The sequence below is a fragment of the Camelus bactrianus genome, chromosome 16 (genome assembly GCF_048773025.1).
Source record: "Camelus bactrianus isolate YW-2024 breed Bactrian camel chromosome 16, ASM4877302v1, whole genome shotgun sequence".
In the NCBI taxonomy this organism is placed as follows: domain Eukaryota; kingdom Metazoa; phylum Chordata; class Mammalia; order Artiodactyla; family Camelidae; genus Camelus; species Camelus bactrianus.
Genome location: NC_133554.1, coordinates 58,112,049 through 58,137,481, shown reverse-complemented (window position 1 = coordinate 58,137,481; position 25,433 = coordinate 58,112,049). Strand labels below are relative to the sequence as shown.

Below are 25,433 nucleotides of genomic sequence, written 5' to 3'. Positions count from 1 at the left end.
GACCTGTTGGAGTTCTGACCCCCATGTGGCTGGGTCAGGAGGCCGGGACCTGGGGAGGTGATGAGGTCATGAGGGTGGAGGCCCCATGAGCGGGATTAGAGCCCTCATAAAAGGGACCACACTGAGCACCCTGTGAGAACACAGCCAGGAATCTGCAGCTCAGACGAGAGCCCTCAGTGGACCAGGCAGGCGCCCTGACCTCGACGTCCGGCCCCCAGAACTGGGAGCCATAAGTGCCTGCTGCTCCGTTACAGCCGCTGGGAGGGGCTGAGATGCCCTGGAAGAGCACCAGGCTCGGGTGTCATGTGTAGACTCTGTCAAACCCCAGGCAGGGGACGGGCCTTTGCATCTCAGCCCCGTGGAGAGCACCGATTAGGAGCTCTTCCAGCTGGAGATGCAGACCCACGTGCACCGACGGGAAGGACAGCCACGGAGAAGGCAAGGCTTGTTCAACGGGGGACACAAGAACAATCCCATTTATGCTGGGGAAAAAACAAGGAACAAATGCGCGAGGAAAATGGTGAAGGAAGAGGTTTGGGTTACGTGTGATTCTCGTTCCTACTCTGCACACAGAGCTACGGTTTTAAATGCTCATAACCAGGCACCAGAAAGATCATACAGTTCTTATAAAAGCTGGATTCAAAGGGAGCCACGCCATTTCCAAGGGTCACCGACTGCGGGGAGGGCAGGAGGCCAGACCCACCCCGATCCCGCCCGCGGCTTTAAGCGGATTCCGCCGGGAGGATGCGCGCCCCGCACTCACTCGGCCTCCACCAGGCTGTTGAGCAAGGCCGCCTTCTCCTCGCCGAGCTGACTCAGCCTCTCCTGCATCTCCACGGTCTCCCGCTCGGAGGCCTGCGTGGGGCGGGGCGGGCGGCGGGCTGTGGGCGGGCCCGAGGGCTGTGGGCGGGCCCGAGGGCGGGGCGGGCGGAGGCTGTGGGCGGGGCCGGGCCGGGGAGGCGCACCTGCTCCCACCCCCTCCCCCGCCGCTCCCCGCCCCCTCCCCGGGCCGGGCGCTGACCCTGAGCGAGTGCACGAACTCGCTTTCGGTGGCCAGGTTGTCCTGCCGCAGCTCCTCGGAGCTGCACCGGTTCCTGTTCATCAGCACGTTGAGCTTCTTCAGGTCGGTGTCCAGGTCCCTCATGTGGCGCTGGAGATGCTTCTGCTCCTTCTTCTCCTGGTCAATCTTGTCTGCGGGGCGAGCGGAGCGGGAAGGGCCGTCAGGCCCTCGCCAGCCGGGCAGCCACCTTCCCAAAGAGTAGCGATCGGGGTCTCTGCCCACTGCGCCCTCCTCGCCGTCCTCCTTGGGGGCCCCGTGGGAACGACGGTCCGGCCCAGTCAGAGGAGTCGGAAAGGGACATGCTCGGCCTTCAGACACTGAGGCTCCAGGAAGACCAGCCAAGCTCAGGGGCAGGGGCTGGAAGCAACCACCCTGATCTCCAACAGGCGGGTCTGGGCGCCCCCAGGGCAGAGCAAGAACCGTGGGGAAGAAACGGGGTATGAGGCGTCCAGGCGGAGTGGGCCCGATACCTGGGCAGCACCTCCCGTGGGGCCGTGGGTGGGGCTGACCAGGTGGGACCAGGTGGGGGCCAGGGCGCCTCAGCAGGGGGCCGTGGGGGGCTGGGCAGGGGCACTCACTCTCGATCCTGAGCTGCTTCTGCTCCAGGATGTGGAGCTCCTTCTTGGCCATGTCCAGGGAGACCAGCTGCTCCTCGCGCTCCTGCGTGGCCTTCACCATCTCCTGCTGCAGCCGCAGCCAGGCCACCTGGGCCTGCGTCATGCTCGCGTCGTGCTCCTCCAGCAGTCTGGTCAGCCTCTGGATCTCCAGCTCCAGGGGCCCCACTTCTTCCCCCTGAAAGTGATGTTCGCCAGAAAGCAGACCGAGCCCCTAGGTCAGGGCGGGCTGCGGAGGGTGGGGACCCCGTCATGGGATCTCTCCCATGAAGGCCCAGGTCATTTGGTCAGACCCGCTGTGGGAGATTCGGGTCTGGAGGGTCTACCGCCCCCGCCCCCGCGCTGGTTCGGCCCTCCCACCCCCAGCCTTGCAGAGGCAGGAGCAGGGGCGGCAGGGCCTCCATTACCCAAGGGGACTTCGCAAGTTGCCTTTTAACAGCAGACTGTCACGGGGCAGGGTCTTCACTCCCTTAGAATCCTCGCGGGTTGCAGCTTTGAGACCATTCTCTGGTGCCTGGGGTCTCCCTAAGAGTGCACCCCCAGCCGCCCGTCCTGCTCTGGGGCTTGGAGCCGTCGGTGGGGCCCTTAGGTCTGGGGTGCCTGGAGGACCTATAGGACTGCAAGCCCCAAGCTCAACAGACCGCTTCACCTAGAGCAGCGGTCGGGGGCACCCTGCCTGCTGCCTGTCGTCACGCAGCCCGTGGGCCACACGACATTCTAAAGAGGAGGAGCTCATGCCAGGTGGAGGCTGCGGGCTTCAAACTTCAGGGCCCCGGGGTGAGCTTTTCCTGCCCACGGCTATGCCCGTCTGTTCATGTGCAGCCACCGCGGGGAGGAGGGGCTGCGACAGGACCATCGGGCCATAGCGCTGAAATACGGACTGACCAGCCCGACAGAGAGGGTCGCAGGCGGCCTGCGGGACGGCATCCCGCACACGTGTGCTTCACCTGGGAGACGGGCAGGGACGGGCTGCCCAGGTTCTGTGCGAGCTCGCTTCTAAATGCAGGACAGCCCCCGGGGCCAGCTCCCCTGTCAGCCAGAGCGGCCCTCCTGGCCCTGGGACTCACCCCGAGCTCCGACACCGTCTGCTCCAGCTGCTTGTTGAGGAAGTTGATGAGGCCTTGTTTCCTCTCGATCAGGGTCGTGCGCCTGGAGATTTCGTTTTCGCTGTTGGTGATGAGGTCGTTGACTTTTTTCACTTCCGTGTCCAGCTCGGCCAGTGTCTTCTGGTGCATGTCCAGCCTGCAGTTGGTGTTCGTGATGTCCAGGGTGGCCTGAGCAATGTCGCCATCAATTTTGGAAAGATGTGTCACCTGAATCGGCAGAAGGAAACATGAATGAACTTTCTCTATTTTGGGGGAAGGCTCCAGAGGAGCGGGCTGGCTGCCCGTTTCCTCGAACATCTGGGTGTGCACCTGCAGAAACTGCAAAACCTGATCAGAAGAGGGGGCTGTTGGCTTCCTCCCCATCTCAGGACCTGTCAAAGGACCTGCATGTTGGAACCCAGATGATCTATCACAAATAAAGTTAACATTACTGTTTTCCTTTATCAGAAAACAGTGACACACATCATGGGGGACATGAAAACGCAGATGATTACCTATAAACCTGCTGCACAGTCGGCCACCATCACAGCTGAAGATCTACCCTGCCTTCCAGTCTTTGTATACAAACCCCCTTCCTCCCCTCCAAAAGCAACAACAGGATCACACTCCACGTGTAGGTTTGTAGCCGCTTTTCAATTTGACACATCTGATGTTCTCACATCACATCATTGCTAGTGGCTGCGGTGCTCTACCACATCTGTCCCAGAGCTGAGGAAGCAGGTCGCAGCTGTCCTGGGCGCACCCACCTGTTCCACAGCCATCACAGGCACTGCTCCCTGCGGCTCGTGTGCTCGGGGGAAGGAAACCGAGATGCCTGCCCTCTGTGAGTGTGCCTCTGTTACTGGTGTTCCTACTCTGAATAATGTTGTGGCAAGCTCTTAACAACTGCTCATTTCTATTCGATGGGACAAATATCCTTACATTTTACTGAAAAGCTGGACGCAGTCCTGGAGAGAGGAGATTGTATTGTGGGGCGCCATCTGCCACCAGCCAGGGGCACGTGACCCTGGGGCTCTCGCCAGCCTTGGGCTTTGGGGACAGGAGCATCTGCCCAGAGTGGAGCAGCCTGGGCCCTGCGGGGCCGCCTGCCATCCTGAAGCCGGGACCAGCCCACCCTGCCTTCTCTGCCGGCTCAGAAGACAGATTCGTTCTGCCCCTTCCCACGAAAGACGGCTGATCATAAGGATACTTGTGAGAATCAGCAACAGGGCAGCTCTGGCTTTGGGACCAGGCCCTTTTTCCCTGGGCGCTGGCTCTGCCCTGACCCTGCCAGCCCCCCGCCACTGGCTGCCCACCAGCTCCTGCTGGGCACATCCTCAGCTCTCTCCGGGCCCGCGGTTCCCAACAACCCCCAGCCCCAGGGTCATCTCCGTTTCGCCCCACGTGACCACGTGACCCCAGCTAGCTCTGTCACACTCTGTCTGACTGGGTGCTGTGGACGGCTTTCCAGGACATCCCCAGATATAAAGCCAGATCCTGCCAGCATCTCAAGTCACCCAGCCCCTAAGGTCATGCCTTGGTCCCTCTGAGCTCTGGTTATGCCATCCCTCTCTTTGCCAAGACCACCCAAGTTCACCAGGTCTTCAGAGGGGCACACCTTCCTCTCTGCCCCAGCGCTCCACCCTGGAGGGGAGGGCTTCAGTTCCCAAGTCCCCTTTCAGCCACCAGCCAGGCCAGCCAGAGCACATGGCCTCCCTCCAGCGACACTCTGGCGCATTGCTCACCCTGGCATCCTTCTGGGATGTCAGTACGGCTCCTGGATTAACAGCGGAAACCCACACCTGCCCTCCCTGTTCACCTGTGCCCGCCCTCCCTCTGGACCCAGTTCCTAATGATTCTGCCCATCCACAAACTCTGCCCTTTGTCCCAGATATGCCCACACCCCCTGCCACCAGCCCAAGGGGGTTTTGAACAGTTCAAGCAAAGTGCCCCCTTTTAAGAGCTGGATTTGCATCTCCTGGCAATTATTGCAACGAACACTGGCCCAGGACTCGTTTCTGTCCTCTGCTGGACATCGGTGGTAGTACACATGACACCCACCAATTGTAACAAATGCTGGACAAGGACTCTTTACTACCCTCCGGTGGACATCGGTGGTAGTACACATGCCGCCCACCAACTGTTGCAACAAATGTTGGCCCAGTACTCTTTACTGCCCTCCGGTGGACACCGGTGGTAGTACACGTGATGCCCACCAATTGTAACAAATGCTGGATCAGGACTCTTTACTGCCCTCCGGTGTACAACTGTGGTAGTCCACGCACCTCCCACCAACTGTTGCAACAAATGTTGGCCCAGTACTCTTTACTGCCCTCAGGTGGACAACTGTGGTAGTCCACGCACCTCCCACCAACTGTTACAACAAATGCTGGACCAGGACCCTTTACTGCCCTCCGGTGGACATCGGTGGTAGTACACGCGCCTCCCACCAATCGTTGTTCACAAATGCTGGACTAGGACTCTTTATTGCCCTCCGGTGGACATCAGTGGTAGTACAAGTGTGGACCAGTACTCTTCATTGCCTTCTGCTGGACATTAGTAGTAGTATGTGCGCCACCCACCAATTGTAACAAATGCTGGTCCAGAACTCTTTACTGCCCTCGGCTGGACATCAGTGGTAGCACATGAGCCACCCACTTTGGGAGCTGGTGAAGGGGTCTGCCAGGGGGCCTGGGGACCTGCCTCTGCAGTGCTGCAGCAGAGCTGGCAGGTTACTGCACGCCCACCATGCTCCTTAGCTCCTACAGTGCACCCTTGGGACCCCTACTTCTGTTCCAAGCAGGGAGTCTTGCCCCTCTTCCACCAGCATCAGCCCAGACATCCCAAGGAGATCCAGCCACGCTCAGTCTGGATTCCAGCCCTGTCTCCCCAGTCCCGTGGCACAACCAGGCCAAGAGCGAACTGGCTTCCTCCCAGGTGTCTGAGAGGGGTGAGGTGCCTCGGGCTGCCAGCCAGGTAGATGGTGGCCCTGAGGCAGGGGGCCATATCATGGAAAGAGCCAAAGGAGAAACAATTCAAGTAATGAATTGCTTTTCTAAGGACACAGGGACACCCCCCCACTCCCTGAGAAAAGCAAAACCCCTGGGGAAGCAAGAGAGAACTCATGTAGGGGGAGGGGAAAGGAGAGGGTCCCCAGGCCAGGAGGGCCAGTCACAGTCACTCAGGGCCTCCAGGCACACCCTGGGCAGAGGCAGAGGCTTGGGCAGCTCTGGAATCCATTTAAAGTGCTCCTGTCCATTTGACCAGGGTTTCTGCTGCAGTTTATCCTCAGACACGCAGACAGAGATGTGTGAACGTGCAAGTTCGGTGCTGAGCTGTTTATAATGTTTGAAACCTAAAAACAATCTGAAACGTCTAATGAAAGAATTGCTAAACAAAACACATGCACTCATAGGATGAACTGTGATGCATGAACTGTCATGTTCCTTTCCTAAGAACATTTAATGGAAACCGTTATGCTGAATATGGCCAGTAATGTAAAATAAAATACTGTGCAGATACTGAAAAATTCGTCAGTTCCTACACTTGTTCTTTGTGCACTTTTCTGTGTCATATTTTCAGTAAAAAATGAGGAAAAATGGATCAGAATGGTTCCAAAACTGATAAACAGTAAGAGCCGTGTCCTCTGAGGCCGTGTCTGCATGTGTGTGTGTGAACATCTGTGTCTGGGCACGTGGGGGGGGCGTGTGTGTGTGCATGCGTGTGTCTTTGCACATATGACTGTGCGTGTTCAGAAAATTTTCCAGAAGGAAATATACCACAATTTCAGAAGAGATTGTGTCTGGACAGTGGGATTGTGGCTGTCTTATTTTCCTCTCATGCCTTTCTGTGTTTCTGGGTTTTCTACAATAAAAATGTATTGCTTTTACAACTAGGAAAAAACAACAACCACGAAAGGTGAACAGACGCGCCGCATGTCCCTTGCTCATGCTGATTCCGCGGCGTGTGGTGTGTTCCCTGCGAAGCCGCCCCCACCCCTTCTCCCCGGGGGCACCTGCCTCTGGCGGCCCGGGTGTGTGCAGGAGACGTACCAGGTTGGTCTTTTCCTTCTGGAGCTTCAGGATGAGCTGGTGGAAGTACCTGGTCATCTTGTTGGAGGTCATGTGCTCCTGCAGCTTCTCCACGATGCAGACATCCATCTTCCTCCTCTGCTCCACCTCGTGCCGGACGGTCTGCTGGAGAGTCTGCAATTCGCCGAGGGTCGCCGTGTATTCCTGGGAAGGGAGAGTCAGAAGTGGATGCTGTGCAGGCGGCCGGGAGGCACGTGGTGGGGGGACGTGGCCGTACCACGTGGGCCTTGCCCAGTGCGTCCTCCGTGTCCAGCAAGGTGAGCCTGTAGGTGCTGAACTCGTTCTGCAGGGCCTCGTCCTTGGCCAGGCCCTGCAAGATCAGTTTCTGCATTAGGCTGGCCTCTGTCTCCACCCGGTTCAGGATGCTGGCCAGCTTCTCGTTCTTTTCTTCCTCCTTCATGATGGACTTCTTATAGGCTTCGAGCTCGCCGTCCATGGACTTGACTTGGTGCTGGCATTCACTGCCAACACAGAGAGGGTAAAATAGGACATCAGAACACCAGTGCGGACGGTGGTACCCCGCTCGGAGGACGCCCACAGGGTAGAGAGAAAGAAATTAGGAGGCCAACTCTTCACAGCAGCCGAACCTTGACTACTGGTTTCTAGCACATTAGAACTATTACCCATTTCAAATTCAAGTCTTAAACTCTTGGGATGTTATGATTGTGGGAGGGGGAGATGGAAGGAAGCTGCTGACTTGTGCTGGGCGGGGCGGGGGTCGCCGCCAGCCCCTCCCCTCCGGTCGTGACCATCACCTTGGAAAGGAAATGCCGTCACCCCGGGTTTACAGACATGCACGCTGAGCCCCGAGCCTCCGAGGCTCTCTCCCCACGGTCGCAGTGACCGCCGGGACTGGGGGGAGCGCAGGCGGCCGTCTCTTCAAACCCCCTCAGCGTGCCCCTCCGTGTTTTAAAAATACATGTCTGACAAAAGAACTTGTATCCAGAACACATGAGAACTCATAATTCAACAAACAGATAAGTCACTTGGCTTAAAAATGAGCAAAAGACAGCTAATCGGGGAAGATCTATGGACGGCAAGCAAGCACACGGAGAGGTGCGCGACGGCACTAGTCCTGGGGAGACGCAAACCGAATTCCCGATGGGACACCAAGATGCACCTGCTAAGCGCCAAAACGAAAATGGCATTATCATGAAGTGCTGGCGACGGCGAGGGCGACGGGGACTCGCGTCCCTTGTGGTGGGAGTGCAGACTGGAACGAGCCACTCTGGGAAACATTTTGGCGGTTTGTTCCAAAGTAAAATACACACTTACCAGCAACGCCATGGAAATGTCGTCTAGACCAAAACCCGTCCAGTGTGCACAGCGGCTTTCACGCCGGCCCCAAACTGGAAACAACCAGTTGCCGGTGTACCGTCGCCAGCACGGGCAGTGAGAACAAATACGCCACTGATCTGGCAACACGAGGACGACTCAAAGCGTCATGTGAAGTGCAAAACGCCAGGCAAGGAAGTCACACGTGTCGTGTGACTTCACGTGCAAGACATTTGGGAAATGACAAGCCTACAGGGACGGACAGCAGGGCAGGCTCTGCTGGGGGCTGGCGGTGGGGAGACGCGCTGACTTTTGGGGACGCAGGGAACATCTGTGACCTTGAGGGCACGATGCTCACTTGCCTCTGTCCATTTGCTGAACCAAACTGTGCACTGGAACAGGGTAACTTCTGTGCATCATAAATCTCCACATAAATTATCCTCAATTCAACTGATGGGTTAAAAACTTACTCATTTTCTCTTTTAGGAAGTAGCAGCCTCATAAATGACAATAAAACAAACACATCCAATCTGTATGACAGAAGTCCGAACACTCGCTGAAATCTACCCACGGGGGAACAGACACCGGGACGCCAGCCGATCAATTGTCACCATTACAAAAGTGGAAAGCCACGGGTACTCTCACATCCTTGTCGCTTTTTCTAATTTCCAGTAACATGATCACTTACCTACCCTTGATAAAAATTACTTTTAAAGAAGACACTTTCAAAATTTCCTTGATTAGCAGATACCGATAGAAAACAAATGAACCCAGAAGAGCTGGTGGACTCCGAGGATGCCTGAGGCTTGGCCTAGCCCGTCTGAAAGTTAAGAGGGAACTTGGTACAGGATCTCAAGGTGACGAAGCTGACAAATTAACACCCGGCAAGGCCTGAGCCCTGCCCGCCCCGCGCGTTTCCTGCCAGGAGGTCCGACAGAGGCAGACAGCGGGGCACAGCGGCCCTCTCCCTGCGGGGGTGTAAGTTCTGGGCAGGGTGTCCCCCCCCGCCCGAGCTCAGCACAGTACTGTCTTTGTATTTTCTGGCCTATTTTGAGACACTTCACATGAAAATGACCATTTGCTTCAAATGTATGACTTGCAGTGTTTGCTCCAGCCTCCCACGTGACCCTTCAGCTGGGGCTGTGACCGCCCCCCCTCCCCCACTGCGACTTTGACGCTAACATTGCAAAGATTTGGTGGGAGGCGCCGTCTTTAAAGCCTGGGTGTGGCGGGGACCCGTCTGGACCTCTCTGGTCTCAGGTCACTCCCTGGGTCCTGGTCAGCAGGACACGTCCACCAGCCTCGGGAGGCCCAGGGAGGGACACCGCTCGGCCTCCCCAAGTGGGGAGGAGGGACGGGACACAGTGCGTCATCGGAGCAATCAGTCCCCTAGGGCCTCGCCCACGCCCCACGTCCGGGGACACATTTCTAACCAGTGCCCTCTGTGGCGGCTGTGGCCCCAGGTCTTCAGGGCTGCAGGCACCCCTGGGCTCAGGGGAGGCTGGTGGGGAGGGGGCACCTCCTGCCAGACCCCAGGCCTGAGGGAGGCCCACTGGGCACGGTGGCAGTGCCCGTGCCCAGCTCACACACCCACTCACCCCTTCTCCACAGGGGAGGGATCCCCGCCCAGCCCAGACAGCTGCGGGGGGCCGGCCTCGTGCCCCACGTCCGGGCCACCAGCCCGGACTATCACCATTTTCGTTCATTTTCTAAAATGGCCAACATGCTACGGATTGGCATTTAGTATTTAGTTCAGCTGCTGAACTGGCCTGGAAGCCACAGGCGATGCCATACTTTGTTTTTGCGACGCCCTGACCTTCGCTGACCCGTCTCGGTTTCCTCCTTCACACCTCCCCGCAGCTCCGCAGCCAGAGCGCACGGCTCTCACGGCGTCCCGTGCGGGCAGCGCGTTCTGGGTGGCGGGGGCGCTCACGCCTCTGTGGCTGGCGCGGTTAGAGCTGCGGAAGGAAAGCCGAGCCAGAGTCGCTACAAGCTGTTGCCTGCTAGGAGTGTGTGTGTGTGTGTGTGTGTGTGTGTGTGTGTGTGTGTGTGTGCTTTGATAAAATGAACATTCCATGTGTCTGTTTTCAAAACATGACACCATTGTTTTTTGTCAATCATTGGAACGGTCCAAACGTGTGACCACGGGAGCTGTCGCGGGACTCTGGAACACCGCCGGTGGGGGTGTGGCCGTCACGGCCCCCGGGAAGTACCTGCCAGACCTGCGGTGCTCAGACCCTGGAGCCCAGAGCTCCCCGGCTCGACAGGGAGCACGGTTACACAGCACAGTGTGCTTGCGACACAGCAGTCCCGGGCGTGGGCGTGGACGGCAGCCCTGGGGTGGGGCAGGTGTGCGGGTGACCTCAGCGCCCCCAGGAGCTGCTGGGGGACGGGGGGGGGGGAAGGGACGCTCTTGCTGCTCTGCTGTGGGAAGCTCTCCAGGATGCTTTCTGAATGAACGCAGAGCAGAGGGGCCAGCACGGGTATGTGTATCTTCCTTCGCTGGCACGGCCGGTCGCGGGAGACAGGCCCAGGGGACCGGGAGCACGTCTGCGGGAAGGGGCTCTGGGTGGAGCAGGACGCGGGTGGGGGGGAGGCCTCGCTGCATCTGAGTCTCAGGTGTTCTAACCAAGCAGCTGTATCATCTGTTCAAAGGATTAGAGTTCGGAAAAAAGAAAAGGAGGAACGGCCAAGCCCTGTCTCCGAGGACACGTAGGAACAGCCGAGGTGAGGAGGAAGGTCGCGGAGGGACACCCGGGTTAGCGCAGAGGCACAGGGCGCAGGACCACGGTGGGGGTCGCGGAGGTGTCCCTGAACCCCCGGGTCCCTGTGGGGGCACTCAGGCCGTGCGACCCCCGGCCTCGACCTTGCTCGAGGTGGACGTCGGGGGCGAGGGAAAAGCGGCCCACCCGCCAAGGCCTCTGCTGCACCAAACGCGCGGCCGCCCTGCAGGCAGCGGGACCCAGTCCCCAGGGGCCGGGCAGGGAGCCGTCCAAGCCCGCAGCCCCGAGTCCGCAACTGCTTGGTCCCGCCACCCAAGTGTTTAAAGGGGAGGCAGGTCTTTAACTGGACGTCTAAGTTTTAATCCAGCCACTGTCCATGAAAATGGCTTGCTTTAAAAGCAGTCGAATGTCTATGCCTCCGTTTTTGTTTTTCTTAATCACAGGACCAAGAAGGAAACACCTCCGAGCGGTCGGACCATCGGCGGCCACGACAAAGTGCCCACTCTCTCCTCCGCACGGTGGGCAGGGCGCTCCCGGGCACAGCCCCTGCCAGGCTGCACACCAGGCCCCGGCATGGAGGCCGAGTCCAGGCCACGGTGCTCTCGCTCCAGAACCGGCTTCCACATCTGGGCCCCGAGCCCCCTGCCTCCAGCACCCGGCCCGGGCCACACGCCCAGCCGGCCAGCCGCCCTGAGCCCTGAGAGGGGAACGCTGGGTGAGGGGCTCCTCCTTGCCTCTGCGGGGAGATTAAAGCCGGATTGGCGCTGGAACCTGGCCCCCGGCAGAACAGTGGAGCAGGTATGGCGTTTGTGCACACAGGTGGTGAGCCTACAAATCAAAGGGACCTTCATCTCCCCGAGATAAACACCCTTCTCTCTCTCTCTCTCTCTCACTGTTTCTCCTTAATCCTCCCAGGAAATCTGAGCACGAAAGATTTGCTGCTCCCGGTGCCACGGGAAGTTTGAAAGGATTTAAGAAACACCGGAATCCTGGAGAACAATAAGGGGGCTTTCAGGACGGAAGCGGGGGCTGGGGGCGCAGGTGCACCCTCCGTCCCAGGGGGGCCGGGGAGGGGTGCTCGGTTCCCGCCCGGGAGGAGGCAGGCACAGCGCCCACGCCCCGCCGTCCCCACACGTGCCCGAGCTCTCCCGCCACCTCCGCGGGGTACCTGAGCGCCTCCTGGATGGTCCTGTGGGCCTCGTCGCGGTGCTTCATGCCCAGCAGGCTGCAGGCCCACTGCTGCAGGACGCGCCTCTTCTCCATGTTGATGGTGTCTATTTCCGCGCAGGCCTGCGGGGGGGAGTCCGGTGATGTGGATGCTGGCCTCGTGCCCTTAATGCTCAGAGCCCCAGAAGGCCGTTGGGGAGCCCCAAGCTTTCCGGGTCACCTTCCTTCTCTGCTACCCTTGCTTTTCTTGTGTGTAATTAAACACGGCTCTAAAGACCCGTCCAACACCTGCCTAAATCCTCATGCAGGGTCCCGGGTCCCGAGTACCAGCACCCCCTTCCTGGGGCCGTCAGGTCAGACGAGACGGTGCCTGCATGCCCAGCCTGTCCAGCCTGTCCTCAGCTCGCTCAGGGCTGCTACGCCGTGATGCTCAGAGTCTCATCATTCCACTGGAACCACCGCACCTGGCCGTGTGCTGGACTCCCGGGAGGGGCACCGAGTGGGGACTCAGGTGAGACCCTCCTTGTGGCACTAGCACCTTTGTGGAGAAGCCGAGTCCAGCAGAGTTTGCTCTTGGTGGACGTGCGTGGGAGACGCTGGAGGAAGTCAGAGGAGCCTTGAACACTCACAGTGACGGTGCAAGGGCGGAGCTGGGTGTGGAAGGAAGCATCACCCCTGGGGATTCCCTTCTTGGTTGTCAGGGCTTTAAAATACCGCCGATTCATTATTATTATAGAGAATAAAGTGGTATGGATTAACTGTGCTATGGCTGGTGAGACATTTCTGGATTTGGGTAAGTTATTAACCGAGGAGGCCGCTCTGTGCCAAGGAGCAGGTTGTGCACTGCCCAACAGCAGGCACCAGAACCACCGGGCTCCTCGGGGCTGGGCCGCGTGGGGCTGGCTGGCCTGAGGCAGGGGCCCCGCCACGGTGCTCATTGCAAGACCAGGGCTTGCTGACCGAGGTGCAGGCTGAGATGCAAAGATTCAGGCTGAATTCAGCATTTAAATGTTTTAAACACCTTCCCCATTAAAAAAAAAAGTATTCACTCTGTGCAAATTAGAACATGGAGATAAACAGAAAGAAAATCGAAATAACCCCACCACTCGGAGCTCACTGTTCCTGACAGCCTGGCGGTGTCTTCCTGCGTGTGCGTGTGTGCGCGTGTGTGTGCGTAATCATGGATACATCGCTTTGTAACTTAGTGTTAAAAATGAACACGTTGTGAATGGGTTTCCACGTTGGTAAGTATTTGTTCCATTGGTGGGACAGTCTTCCTGTGCATGGATGTATCATAATTTGTGTAACCGATGCCCTCTTCTTGGAATCTTTCTTGGCTGTCACACACAACACTGGGTCCCCCGTGACTCTCTGTTCACCTTGTCCGTGGAGTCCGTAATGTATAAAACTTCGATATGCATGCCTGCTTTCCCTGGAGTGAAGTCCAAGCAGTGATGTTTTGGGAGACTTCGCTGGGGCGGCGGGGTGGTGAGGGGGTGGCCCTGACACGTTGTACAACATTGCCCTGGAACGAAGATCTCGGAAAAGCCGGATGTGCACCTCCCAGCCTGGGGGCCCCACTTCTGCTCCTGTTCATTCTGCCAAGTCGGTGGGAGAACCCCATCTCGTCCTCTTCCATCATCGATGTCTGCGGTGCACCTGCCACGCGCCCTCGCTGTTCTGGGTGTGGGAATGCAGGATGAACAAAATGGGGGACGACGGCCCTGCCCCGGCGACACAGCTGGCAGAGGGGGGTGCAAGGCACAAAAAGATGCAACGAAGGAAAAGTTCACAGCATCGCGTGTGAGCACAGCCATCACAGTGCAGAAGCGTGCACGGGAGAGTCCGGACTGACTTTCAAACCTTCCGCACCACCACACTTACAGAAAGGCCTCTCCAGCCCAGGATTTTATAAATATTTGTCTTTTTTCTTTCCTTCTGGTACAGTTTCCCTCATTTAAATACTTCGTCCCATGTGGAATGAGGAAACGATTTATTTTTCCCCCCGAATGATTAACTGAATGTCCCAATGCCCCTGGGTGCACAATCGACTTGCTCTCCATTAATTTATAATCCATGAAATTTCTATAGAAACGTTTCCTGGATTCTGAGCTCTCTCTCAGGCTCCCACGGCCCACCTCGGACCCTGACTCCAGCAATTCATTATTCTAGCCTCTATTGTATGTAATGCTAGGAGGACCCACCAGCCCGGCCTGTCCAGGACTCTCCCAGGAAGTCCCACCTCTCAGGAAACCCGTCAGCGCCTCCCTGGACGATTCTCGGCTAGTTCTCTGAATTTATTTTCCAGATAAAGTTCAGAATCGCCTCACTAACTAAGAAGTTCCCCGGCTCCCCAGGGGTTCCGCCGGGGGCACAGCTGGGTTAAGGACATCCCCCGGCTGGAGAGAACCGGGTGCTTCCCCACATGGACCCAGGTGTTTCCCCACGTGGACCCAGGTGTGTTTGTTCATTTCTTTGAGCCCGTCTTTCTTGCCTTCAATAAAAGTGTGTTGTTTCCTTTGTGCCATCACTGCAGATGGTGAGTCACAGATTTAAAAAGAAAAGTCATGGCACGTTCGGTTTCCAGGGCGGCCACTGAGTCTGGTGTGGCACTGAGTCCATGCCCTGCCTTACCCCGCATGGAGCAGAGATGTGGGCACTGCCCTGGGGCGCTGGCTGCCTGGGCTGAGTGGTTAGGGAGACCCCGGCCCTCCCCGGAAGAGGCCCGCGGTCGCTAATACACTTGCTAAGGATCCCCCGGCAAGCAGAACAGAACGTCCCAGCTCCTGGAGAACTTTCAGTCCATCACTGGCTCCGACAGGATAAGAACACGGGCCATCAGTCAGCGGGTATCGGCTGGGTCCCCACCTTGGGTCGCCGGGTGCTCTGAGATGCTCACAGGTTCGCACAGACGTGCAGAGGGCTGGCTGGCTGACGGGGGCCAGTCAGTCCCTCAGCAGGCGCAGCCTGGGCACGGCTGCCGGACGGCCTCGTGCCCCTGAGCCCTCACCTCGCTCACTGCTTTCCTGAGCGTCCGGGTGTCCTCGGCCTGCGCGTGGTACTGAGCCTCGAGCAGGGCGGTCCGTTCCTCCAGCTGGTTGGCTCGGACGGTGAGCTGGTCCACGTGCAGGTCCTGGAAGCGAGGGGAGGAGACACGTCGTGAGGTGGGTCTCCACCGACCCCGACCCAGGCGCGCGGGCCCAGCTCCCGCGGCCGCAGGTTCCCGCAGAGGAATCACAGGTGGGCGCAGGCCCCCTCTTGGCAGGACACCTGCTGCTGCTTCTCCAGCTCGGCCCGCGTCCGCTCGGCCTCCGACTTCTTCACCACCTGCTTCATCACACGGATGTCGTCACGCACGTCCTGGTCCACGTTCTGCACGTAGAAGAGGTGCAGAGCCAGGGTATCCACCTCCGTCTGCAGGGCCGCCACTGCGGGAGACAAGAGGGCCGTCCCAGCACTGCACCCCGACGACGGGGAGGCCGCAGCCCCCCCGCCAGGTGGGTGGGCCTGAGAAATGGCGCTCAAACGACGAAGTCCCGGACCTTGCCTTCAAAGACCTCACAAAGTTGGAGAGACAAAAATATGTGCAATCTAGGCCCAGCATCCCAGCCATGAACTCGAGACCCTCCGCATCTAAGGATGTTCTGAAACAGCGCTGGATTACGGGGCCTCGTATGAGTTCTACAGATTTCTGCTCACTCAGAGGCTGGTCATCTCAGGGACAAACCTAAACCCTCAGGAAGAAACTAGCCTGATGGGTGGGCTGAGCGCCACTGAAGCCCCTGGGACGGAGGAATGGGTTCCTTTTAACAAAACTCACGTGAGACTGATTTACAAGCCAGAACACCAGTGTATTTAGAGGGCAAGACCTCAACCTGTGGTGGCAGAGCTTGAAGGGTCATTTATGCAATGAAGACGGGGTGGGCAGAATTTTATACGCTTCCCATGACCTTTGCCCCCATGGTCACTCCTGTGATTAGGCAGTGTTTTGTGGCAAAAAGGGACATTATAAGGTGGGCCTCATCTAAGCAGGTGAGTTTTCTCGACTTGGTGGCAGAAGAGGAAGTTGGAGAGATTTGCAGGGTCAATAGGATCTGTTTAGTGTGAAGTAGGGGTCTGAGTGTTTATTTTCAGGTGGTCAAATGATCAAAAAATATTGAGTGATCTAACAATGCCACCGGCACATTCAGTTTGCAGTAAGCAGCTAATGGACAGTTTTCCTTCATAATCCTTCTTTTTTAAAATTTTCTTGGATATTCTTGTGCACTTAGTGTTCCAAGTGAACTTTAAAATCAACTTGTCAGGAATGGAGCGCTTCTTGGGGGGAGATGGAATAGTCCCCAGCATGCACTGATAAGGGGAAAAAGCTGCGAGGAACAGCAGTGGGCACACCGCGCAGCTACTTGTGTAAAAGGTACAGGACAAAACCCCGCACGCTTGTAACTTGGCTTTTATGTGCAAAAATATCTTCAACAGAACACGCAGGAATCAATACCACCAGGGCCTCTGTGGAGGGGGCTGGAGGTGGGGGCAGATGGGGAGACTTCAGAGGGCTTCAATGTTGAATAATTACTTCTTGAAAATAAGTAAATAAATAGGTTAAATTAATTCAAGTTCACCCAAAACATCCCGTCATGGATTGTAACTGGAATTGCACTGAACTACTTATTAACTTGGAGACAAATGACATATTCACATGGTTGTATCTTCCCATCCTGGTAATATGATTGTTCCATTTATTCAAATCTGTTTTAGGTCCTTTAGTAAAGTTTTATTGTTTTTCTCCAGACAGGCAGACCCACTTCTTGTTAGACTTCCTCCTAAGTGTTTCATGGTTGCTATCGCTGTTATGGATGAGTTTTTTTTAAATTATAATTTGTAATTGGGTATTACTGGTAGACAACTACAGCTCTGGTATCCAGTTACTTTCTAGATTTCTTTTTAATTAGCTTTTTCTTTTTCCATCAGTAATCTTGACTCCTCCAGGTAAACAATCATACCATTGGTGGAGAGTGAGCTTCACGATTCACACCCAAAGTCTACACCTCATTTGCTTCTGTCTTCTTGCATGGCTGGAACCTCCAAAACAGCGCAGACTCCCATCTCACTCCCGATCTTCTCTGTGATGGCTCAGGGCTCTCCCTGGAGCAGCAGTTTCTTGTCAGTTTCTGGCAAATACTTACAAAGGGCTTTCCTTCCATAGTTTAGGGTGGACAATGAGTTTTAGCCAAACACCCACTTGGCATCCCCGCAGAGAATCTTTTCTCCCCCCTCTCTCCTTTAATGTATGAATTTAATGCAATACGTTAGCAGATTTCCGACTTTCAGACTAGTCCAGAATCAAGCTCTTCTCGACTAAGAGGTATCTTTCTTTTCCTATATTGCTGAACTTAATCTTTTTGTCACTGAGTGAAAGTTTAATATTTGCTAATATTTTATTCAAGATTTCCACATGGCACAAGTAGGACCTGTTTATAGTGTTCTGTTTTTGGAGGTTGTAAGCTTTATCAGCAAGGATTACACCAAATATTATAAAATAAGCCTGGGAAGAGTTTCCCAAATCTTCCACCCAGCTCCCTAGAGGGTTAATAACGCAGGAAGTGTCTGGCTTCGACCTGCTTATAAGCCTGTGGTATTTTTTTTCCCTTTCCCTTTGGAACTTAAAAATTCCACCAACTGTGTCAAGGCATGTTTGTTTTTCCTTCCACCTGTCTGGCCCTCTGTGAATCTTTATAACTGAAGATTCACCTTTTGAGAACTCATGCAAATGTTTCCGTCTGATGTCACTGGCTAATGCCCCTAATCTCCTGGAATTTCTGTCTTGTGGACACTGATGTTCTCAGGTCTGTTTGTCCACATCTTGTATCTCCTTCTCAAAGTGTCCATCATGTTGGGTTTTGCCCTGAACTCTGGGCAGAATTCCCCCAACTGGCCTGTCAGTTTACAAGTTCTGCTTCCAGCAGTGCTGGTTTGTCTATTTAGTGCCTTTTTCTTTCTTTTTTTTGGGTGGGAGATGATGATTGTTTTTTAATTCCAAGGATCCTTTTCCACAACACTTCGCTTTCATTTCCCCCACGTGACGTCCTCTACAATCTCAAGTTGGACGCCAGCGGACGCGTGCCGTTTCCAGAAACTGGCCTGTGTCTGTGGAGGCGTCCGCTCTGTCGCTCAAGCCCTGCCCGCTCTCCTGTCTGGGGGCTGCTGCTGCCGCCTCACACTTGGACGAGAAGGTCCACTGGCTGCTGGGCTTCCCCTCCCTCCCAGGTGAGGCGGCCAACCACGGAAGTCCTCCACAGGCAAAGCCCCACGTGTCACCTACGGGACCGCACCTGGTGGGCAGGGCTGGGCCCATTCCCCGAATTCCTTAGTTTGGAGAAGGGGGAAATGGCGCTGTTAGAGGGGTCCTTGCTTGGTGGAACCCCCTTCTGCTCCTGTTCCCTGGTGACCTCTAGAAAGGATGCAGTGTCCACAAAGACGTTTAGAGCTTTCCAGAAGCCCACCCACACCTTGAGCCTCTGGTGAGGGGTGCTGGCTGGCACTTGCTGCTGTGTGGAGGGCGTGGGAGAACCTGTGTCCTCTTTCAGGTTGGTCTAAATTCTGTTCCATCCAGAGGACGCGGCTCTGTTGCTTTGGTGTGAATGCCCCGCTCCTTTCTTTTTGGTAGATTCTGTTAACTTGGCGGTAGTCAGGGAGGGGTACTCCAGAAGTGAGCACATGTCCCAACTCTGTCCATCTGGAAACCTCCCCGGCATCTCTCAGGGCCCCAAATGCTTCGTTCCAGCCATAGTTGAGATAAACGTGTGATGCCGTTTTCTTTCGGATTCTTTTAGGTCCCCCCCCACCCCCAGCCCCAGTTATAATAGTAATACAGAGTTGATAAAGGAAGTTGGAAACGTGAAAAAGCACAAAGACTAAAGTAACCTGGGGCGACCGCACTGCTGACTGTGACCCACGGCCTGGGCTCTGTGCAGGGCCACTGCTTTGGTGGCAACAGTGCACGGTGACGAGTGGTAGTCCCACTACCTCTTCTGCTCCAAGGTCCCCTGCCCCCCTTAATCTGCCGCACAACCCGGGGCTGCAGGGCACTTGGGACTGGCCTCACCCATACCTCCCCACCTATTCAAAGCCTGTCCCTTCCCGCTCCTCCTGCCCTCTGGATACCCTACCTTCGATGCCACCAGCCTCTCCTGCTTTGACCTGTGTACCCCACCTGCCAGCTTTCAGCGTTTGCTGCTTTGCCTAATTAGGTCCCTTTTAAGACATTTATGTCTTCCCTCCCCCCAAAGGCTGGGAACTCCTCCAGGACACGAACACATCTTGCTTCTCCTGATGCCCTGTGACGGCCCTCGGAGACGCCCCACCCGGTTGCAGAGGCACGCAGGGACGCGCCACGAGGACACCCGCGAGGACGCGCGCGCCTTACGCTGTCTGCGCTCCTCGCCGGCGGCGGCGCAGGTCTTGGCGTAGAGCAGGCGCGCGCTCTGCAGCTCCTCCTCCTTCTGGCGCCTGGCGCACGCGGCGGTCGAGTGGCGGTCGTGGCTCTTCTCCAGCTGCATCTGCAGGCGGGCCAGGTGCTGCTGGACCCCGTAGAGGTCCACCCCCAGCTCCTGCCGCTGGACTCGGCCTTGCTTGGTGGCCACGCCCTGCAGCAGAGAGAGAAGCTGGGTCACGGGGCCGCGGGCGCACAGCCGGGTGGAAGGCGGGACAGGTACGCACCAGCTCCTGAAGCTCCAGCCTCAGCTTCTCTATCTGCCGGTTAAGATAGTTCTTCAGGGCAGCCTGGAATCTAATCATCAGGGGCTAAAACGACGGAAGAGCACAGCGGTTACTGCCCTGTCCCCTCCAGGGCTTAGCCTAAATTGCTACAGGAATGACTTCCAGGCGGGTGCTCCCCACTTCTGCCCGGGATTCTTACTCCGGAAGCCACAAAGTCAAAGCGCCCGTGGTCTCATCCTAAGCACTGAAGGACCTGAGTGCATATTTTGGCAAAATGACAGGGTGAGCTGGGGCAGTGGTTCTGGTTTTCCCCGGGGGTCAGAGGGCAGTGATGAGCAGCGCGTGGGGTGCCAGCACCGAGTGAGTGCTCAGCCCCCTTTCCCAGCACAACCCGATCCCTCCGGCGGTGCCTGGAGCACCAGGGCTTTCCACAGGGGCTCATCCAATCAAGACCTGCCCTCCCTGCTTGCCAGAGGGTTGGGACACTCAAGTGGTCATCAGTGGAGTGATTTTTGTCCCCACCCAACACCCAAAGTCTGGAGAGATTTCTAGTTGCCACAGCTAAGGGGTGCTACTGGCGTCTAGTGGGTGGAGCCCAGGGATGCTGCCCTGTGGTGCCCAGGAAGCCCCCGCCAACAAAGAGTGATCCAGCCCCAAATATCAATGGCGCCAAGGTTGAGAAATGCTGACCCAGCGTATGAACCTAAAGGGAGAATACACTTTACAAAGCAGCAGTCCAAACCCTGCAGAAAAACCGTTGAGGGGGGAGAGACGAGAGCGTGGCGTTTGAGGGGGTGGCGGAGGTCTGCGGAGGGCAGGGTGGGAAGGGCCTCCGGGGCAGGTGCAGGAGAAGCGGAGTCCCTCTTCATCTGTGTGGGGCAACAGCAAAACCCGGGGACGTCTCCTTACGTGGTCTGGGTCCAAAACCACCAGCTGGGACCTGTCTTCCTCGGCCTCGTCGCTGCCCTCAGACTCCACTCTCTCCCCCAGGCCCCCTTCCTCCGCCATGCTTAGCTGCTGGATCCTGTCCAGGAAGGAGGGCGCAGCTCCTTCTCCGGGGGGGGCAGCGGGCTCTGGGGGGACAGCAGACATCACTGAGGCGTGAGAGAGGCGTAGAGAGCGTGCTTCTCTGGGGGTGTCATCAGGCAAAGCGGACACATTTAGCCTCAGGCAACATCGTGGGAAACAGAGAAAAAGCGCCCATTGGGTTAGTGCTCACACGTGCCATTCACAGGGTCAGCTGGGTGGGAGGGTTAGGGTTAGGGTTCCTACTAGTTGACTGAACATGTTCCATAGAAAGGATCACATTTTAAAAGTAGACAAGAAGGAAATACATTTTGTAGGTACTTTTTAAATGTATCTATATAAAGAGTGAGTAGAAGGTGGCTTCTTAACGAAGGACTAGATTGATTTTTTTTAATGGGAAACAGCTGGTAAGATTGAGCAGCAGGGGCGTCTCAGTGAGGTTCTAGTTTCAGCTTTCCTTGCCGCCCAAGCCGGAGACATCCTGTTCCGTTTTTAACTCGTTTGGGTGTGTGTCTGTGTGTCGCTTGTGAGTGACATGAGGCTTTGTTAGCTGGACCACCCGTGCACCCTCATCGTGTGGCATAAGAAATGCCCTGACCCATTTTCCCAGGTACACAACACTGGGCTACCGGAGCCAAGGGGAAAGACGGGGGTGTGCGGGAGAGCCTTGGGAACTCAGCAGACAGACGCACGTCTGCGGGGAGCTCCCCTCTGAGACCAGAAGGCAGTGGGATGTGTGGCCAGCGCTGTGGGCTGGGGTGTCACCAGATCTCAGGCCAGGCCTGGTCCTGCCACGGACGGGGACAGGTTGCTTAATGACTCTTAGGGTCTGTAAAATGAAGAACGGTTCCCCACTCCCCAGTGGGCAGTGTAAGGATTAAGTGAGAGGAGACAGAGCAAACGCTCCGTGTGTGTTCTCCGTATCTGTGAGAAATTCTTTCATCTTTAGGCTCGCAGCCTGACGGGCATGAGGTAGCAGGTGGCAAATGAGGGGCAGCCCTCGCGCAGAAGGGGGTGCGAGGTGGCTCATCCTGTGGTACCTGGCTCCTGTGCGGAGGGGCCCTCCACGCCCGGAGACGGCTGGTCCAAGTCCACGGACGCGTAGCGGCTCCCCTGGCTGTGTTCCCGGCGGTGCTGCTGCCCCAGAGGAAAGAGGGGCGCTTCCTGAGATTGTTTTTAGAGGAAAAACAACCAAGCCTGAATTAACGAGGGCAACTGGGTTGGAGAAGTTACTCGATTTTGATTCATTCCAGTGTTCAAAATTCAACTTAGTTATTGAAACAGTGGAAAATGGTTTGGATATCACCTGGCTTTTGCAAATGGTCAGAGCAGAAAACACCTCTCCTCACCCCCACGAGGAGTCCGGGAGCGCCCCGCCCGCTCGGTCTGCAGCGGGGCGCAAGCGCCGAGGCCCGGGCCGCGCTGGGCGCGGGCTTCCTCGCTCCCAAGCGCTGGTCTCCCCGCGGACGGTACGCAGCACCTCCGAGCATCCTCTTTATAAAAGGATGTGGGGGAGCCTGAGTCCGGCCAGGGTCCACCAGGGGGCTGCTGCTGCTTCTCTGCTTTCCAACTGTTCCACTTCAGAGACATTTCCTTAAGAGTGTTCTCTCAGTGGAACACCTGGCTCCACTTCAGCTCTAAAGGAGACTCTTGCCCTGGTCACTGTGGACAGTAATTACTGTTGATGATGAACTGGTGAGTATTCGTAACAACAGGCAAGGACCTTGCACGGGGACCCTGCGAGGTGGTGCCAGCCGTCTCTGTCATTTGTGGGGAAGCAGCTCACAGGACCCCAAGACCTTGCCGGAGCTCGCACAGCCAGCCAAGGGCCGTGCCGGCCCCCCGCTCCTGCTCTTTCTGCCGACCGTCCTCAGGTGATGCTGACTCTAGAAGTGATTTCTGAGGCAGCCAGAACCACACTGACATTGACGGGGCCCAGGGACAAAAGCCCACCTCTGGGTGTCCAGAAAGGGCTTCTCCTGACGGGAAGTCAGCGAGGCTTTGGAACACACCGATGGCACAGGGGCCCCAACTCCCCAGTTCTGTTTCCTCTGAAGCCTGGCCCCGGCCGGGAGGAGGGGAACAGGGTTCTCTCCTCGGGTCTGTCTCTGCCCTTCTGGTTGATCAAATATGGAGACTGTTTTTTAGTGAGTTTCTAGAAACTGGAGGCCAGGATGGAAATTGGGTGTACAGCTCAACAAGTGACCTATAATTCACCCTTCCAGGCTATTTGAGAAGGTGGGGCACTGTTATAAAATTCTAAAAGGTGATTTTGATCATGTGTTTGCCATTTGTCATCGTAAAGCTAATTAGGGCTCAATGAGTATCGAATTGTATTATTCTGCACAGTTATTAACTCTTCTAGATTTCACAGGCTGGGGAGGGATCCTGGCTTCACGGTTCAGAGAGCTGCCATCCCAGCTGGGTGCCTCTGGGCGAGGAAGCCCCTCGTCCCTCAGTCTCCCCATTTGTACAGCAAGGGTAATACTGATGCCCACCTTGCAGGGTTGTTGTCAGGATTCATTGAGACAGCACACGTCAAGGGCATGGAATTGTCCAGCCCTTGGAAGGGCCATGAAGGACACATGTAATGCGTTCTCTTCCTGCCCTGCCCTGCTGCTCACTTCCCTTCCAGAACAATTCGCACAATTTCTTGATTTTGATAGTTACACTGTTGTTGTTTGTGGGGAACATACACGGAAGCACTGGGAGGCAATGGAGATTCAGATTGGCAACTTACTCTCAAATGCTTAAAAAAAACCCCCACAGTTCTTATGGTATGTCAATTTTTCTGTAAGTCTATGCTTGTTTAAAAATAAAAAATGAAAATTATAGGAACGTAACCATTGTCATTACTATCTAGGATTGCACTGTCCAGGATGGTAGCCACCTGTAAGGTGGTTATATAAATTCAAATTAATTAGGATCTTTAAAAAAGTAAACATTTGGTTCCTTCATCCCTCTGGGCAGGCTTCAAGTGCTCTGTATCCACATGTGACTAGCGGCCACCATACTGCGCAGTGCAGACAGAGCCATTGCCATCATCATGCAAAGCTTTGTTGGGCAGTGCTGGACACCCGGATGCCCTCAGATGGCACTTTCCCACCTTGTGTTTGGGACACAGAGGGAGGGTCCAGAAACTCTCGGCATTTGACGGTGGCTCCTGAGACCCAAGTTTGCCGAGACGGTTCTGACAGGGGTTGCAGTGTGAATTATTTGTAGCGTGCCCTGATTCCCTCATGTAGGGTGGCAAGCCTCACGAGCAGTGAAACACCTGGGTGAAGCAGACCTCAGGCCACTCACCGACTCCTGGTCCACTTGCTCGGGTGAGCCTGAAGCTCGCTGGGAGGGCTCTGTGGAGGTGACCCCCGGTCCTCCGGATTGGGATGAGCCGGGGCCCTCCCTGCCTTCAAGACTCGCTTTCCCCCTTGCTCTGTCATGTAGGCGTGTGGGGCCGACTTCATCTCCAGGAACCTCGCCAGGGCTGATGTCGGAGTAAGCCACGTCTGTGGAACTGACTTTCCCTTCAGAGGACGGGGTTTCCATACCAGATTCTAATTCCTCTTCAAATTCGAGTTCGCCATTGGTTTCCTTTTCCTCTTGGATTTCGACTTCCTCATCGTCATCAGCCTCCTCCTGGGCTGTGGCTTCCCCATCTTTTTCGATTTCTCCTCCAGAGTGTTCTGGAGTACCCTCCGCTTCTTCATTTCTCTGGTCACTGCTCCCCGCTACTGGTGATACCTGTGCCACGTGGCAGGGGAAAAATAAGGAAACAAAGAATAAGGCTCTTTGAGGTTTGATTCTGAATAGAGGGTACTTACACTGATGAGAAGACTGAACCTGTGCGGTTCTGAGCGTCACTAAGAGGCTGTGTCCTGCTTTAATTTATCTGCTCTGGTTTTTTGTTTTGTTTTTTGTTTGTTTTGCATTTATTTTGCATCCTTTGTTACAGGAAGTGAGCTCTGAAAAACCCAGGGCAGTCTAAGTATTAGGAGATGTGAGTCATTACTGCTGAGCCACAAACACTTCAGAATGGAGTGGAAGGAAACTGAGTTCTTCTGCAACTGGATTGAATCTGTTTTAGATCAAGGTCACAGGATCATCGTGCAATTTTCTCAGCAAGCCTGAAGTCTCTTTAATCCCTAGTAAACAGAGCCCGGAGTAATTCATTCCCTCAGGAACTGTACCCTGATGCCTCCGTCATTCTGGCCTTCTTCTCCTTCAGAAGATGATCGGCCTTCTGGGTGAGACCTGGTGGCAGAGAAACAATTTAACAGTTTCAGGTAACATATTTCTTTTAGTTGGTATTTGTCACCTCCTTGATGTCTGTATATCCAGTTATTTACTTGTTAATTATCTGCCTTTCCCCCTAGGCTGTTGGCCATGACTTAGTCATGTTTGTCACTAACACCGGCACGAGGTCATGCTTGTCATGTGGTGGGAGTGCCCCAAAAGAGTTGCTCCAAGAATGAATGAAGAGTACAGTGATTGAAACATTAAAGGAACAGCACAAGTAGATTACACCAGGAGAGTCACCTTAAATATACTTGTGTCTGTGACAAAACTGGGGAAAATAAATACAGAATAAGAGAAAACTGCACAAAAAGGACAAAATACTCTAGAAACTCTTGGTTAATTTTCCCATAATTTAGACAGTACAAGAAGGTCACATTCTT

General features: G+C 55.7%; 1 protein-coding gene and 1 long non-coding RNA gene across 4 annotated transcripts in view; one reads left to right on the top strand and one right to left on the bottom strand.

Moving 5' to 3' along the window:
• Positions 1-25,433, bottom strand: part of CCDC40 (coiled-coil domain 40 molecular ruler complex subunit) — a 36,310-nt gene that overhangs the window by 6,001 nt on the left and 4,876 nt on the right. For 2 of the 3 annotated variants that reach the window (XM_074343851.1, XM_074343850.1), the window contains 15 exons: positions 24,945-25,008; positions 24,061-24,498; positions 21,798-21,921; positions 20,641-20,804; positions 19,732-19,815; positions 19,439-19,658; positions 15,286-15,443; positions 15,026-15,148; positions 12,017-12,138; positions 7,068-7,311; positions 6,812-6,994; positions 2,742-2,987; positions 1,639-1,852; positions 1,022-1,191; positions 764-855 (listed from right to left, as the gene is read on the bottom strand). In XM_074343851.1, the coding sequence (XP_074199952.1) occupies positions 764-855; positions 1,022-1,191; positions 1,639-1,852; positions 2,742-2,987; positions 6,812-6,994; positions 7,068-7,311; positions 12,017-12,138; positions 15,026-15,148; positions 15,286-15,443; positions 19,439-19,658; positions 19,732-19,815; positions 20,641-20,804; positions 21,798-21,921; positions 24,061-24,498; positions 24,945-25,008 (2,646 nt within the window). Of the gene's footprint in view, positions 1-763; positions 856-1,021; positions 1,192-1,638; positions 1,853-2,741; positions 2,988-6,811; positions 6,995-7,067; positions 7,312-12,016; positions 12,139-15,025; positions 15,149-15,285; positions 15,444-19,438; positions 19,659-19,731; positions 19,816-20,640; positions 20,805-21,797; positions 21,922-24,060; positions 24,499-24,944; positions 25,009-25,433 lie in introns of those variants that run through there. The other variant, XM_074343852.1, reaches the window with a different exon arrangement.
• On the top strand, positions 7,286-12,778 carry LOC123615601 (uncharacterized). The gene is made up of 5 exons (XR_006723253.2): positions 7,286-10,608; positions 10,781-10,852; positions 11,292-11,646; positions 11,764-11,889; positions 12,324-12,778. It is a non-coding gene; the product is annotated as an uncharacterized LOC123615601 (long non-coding RNA).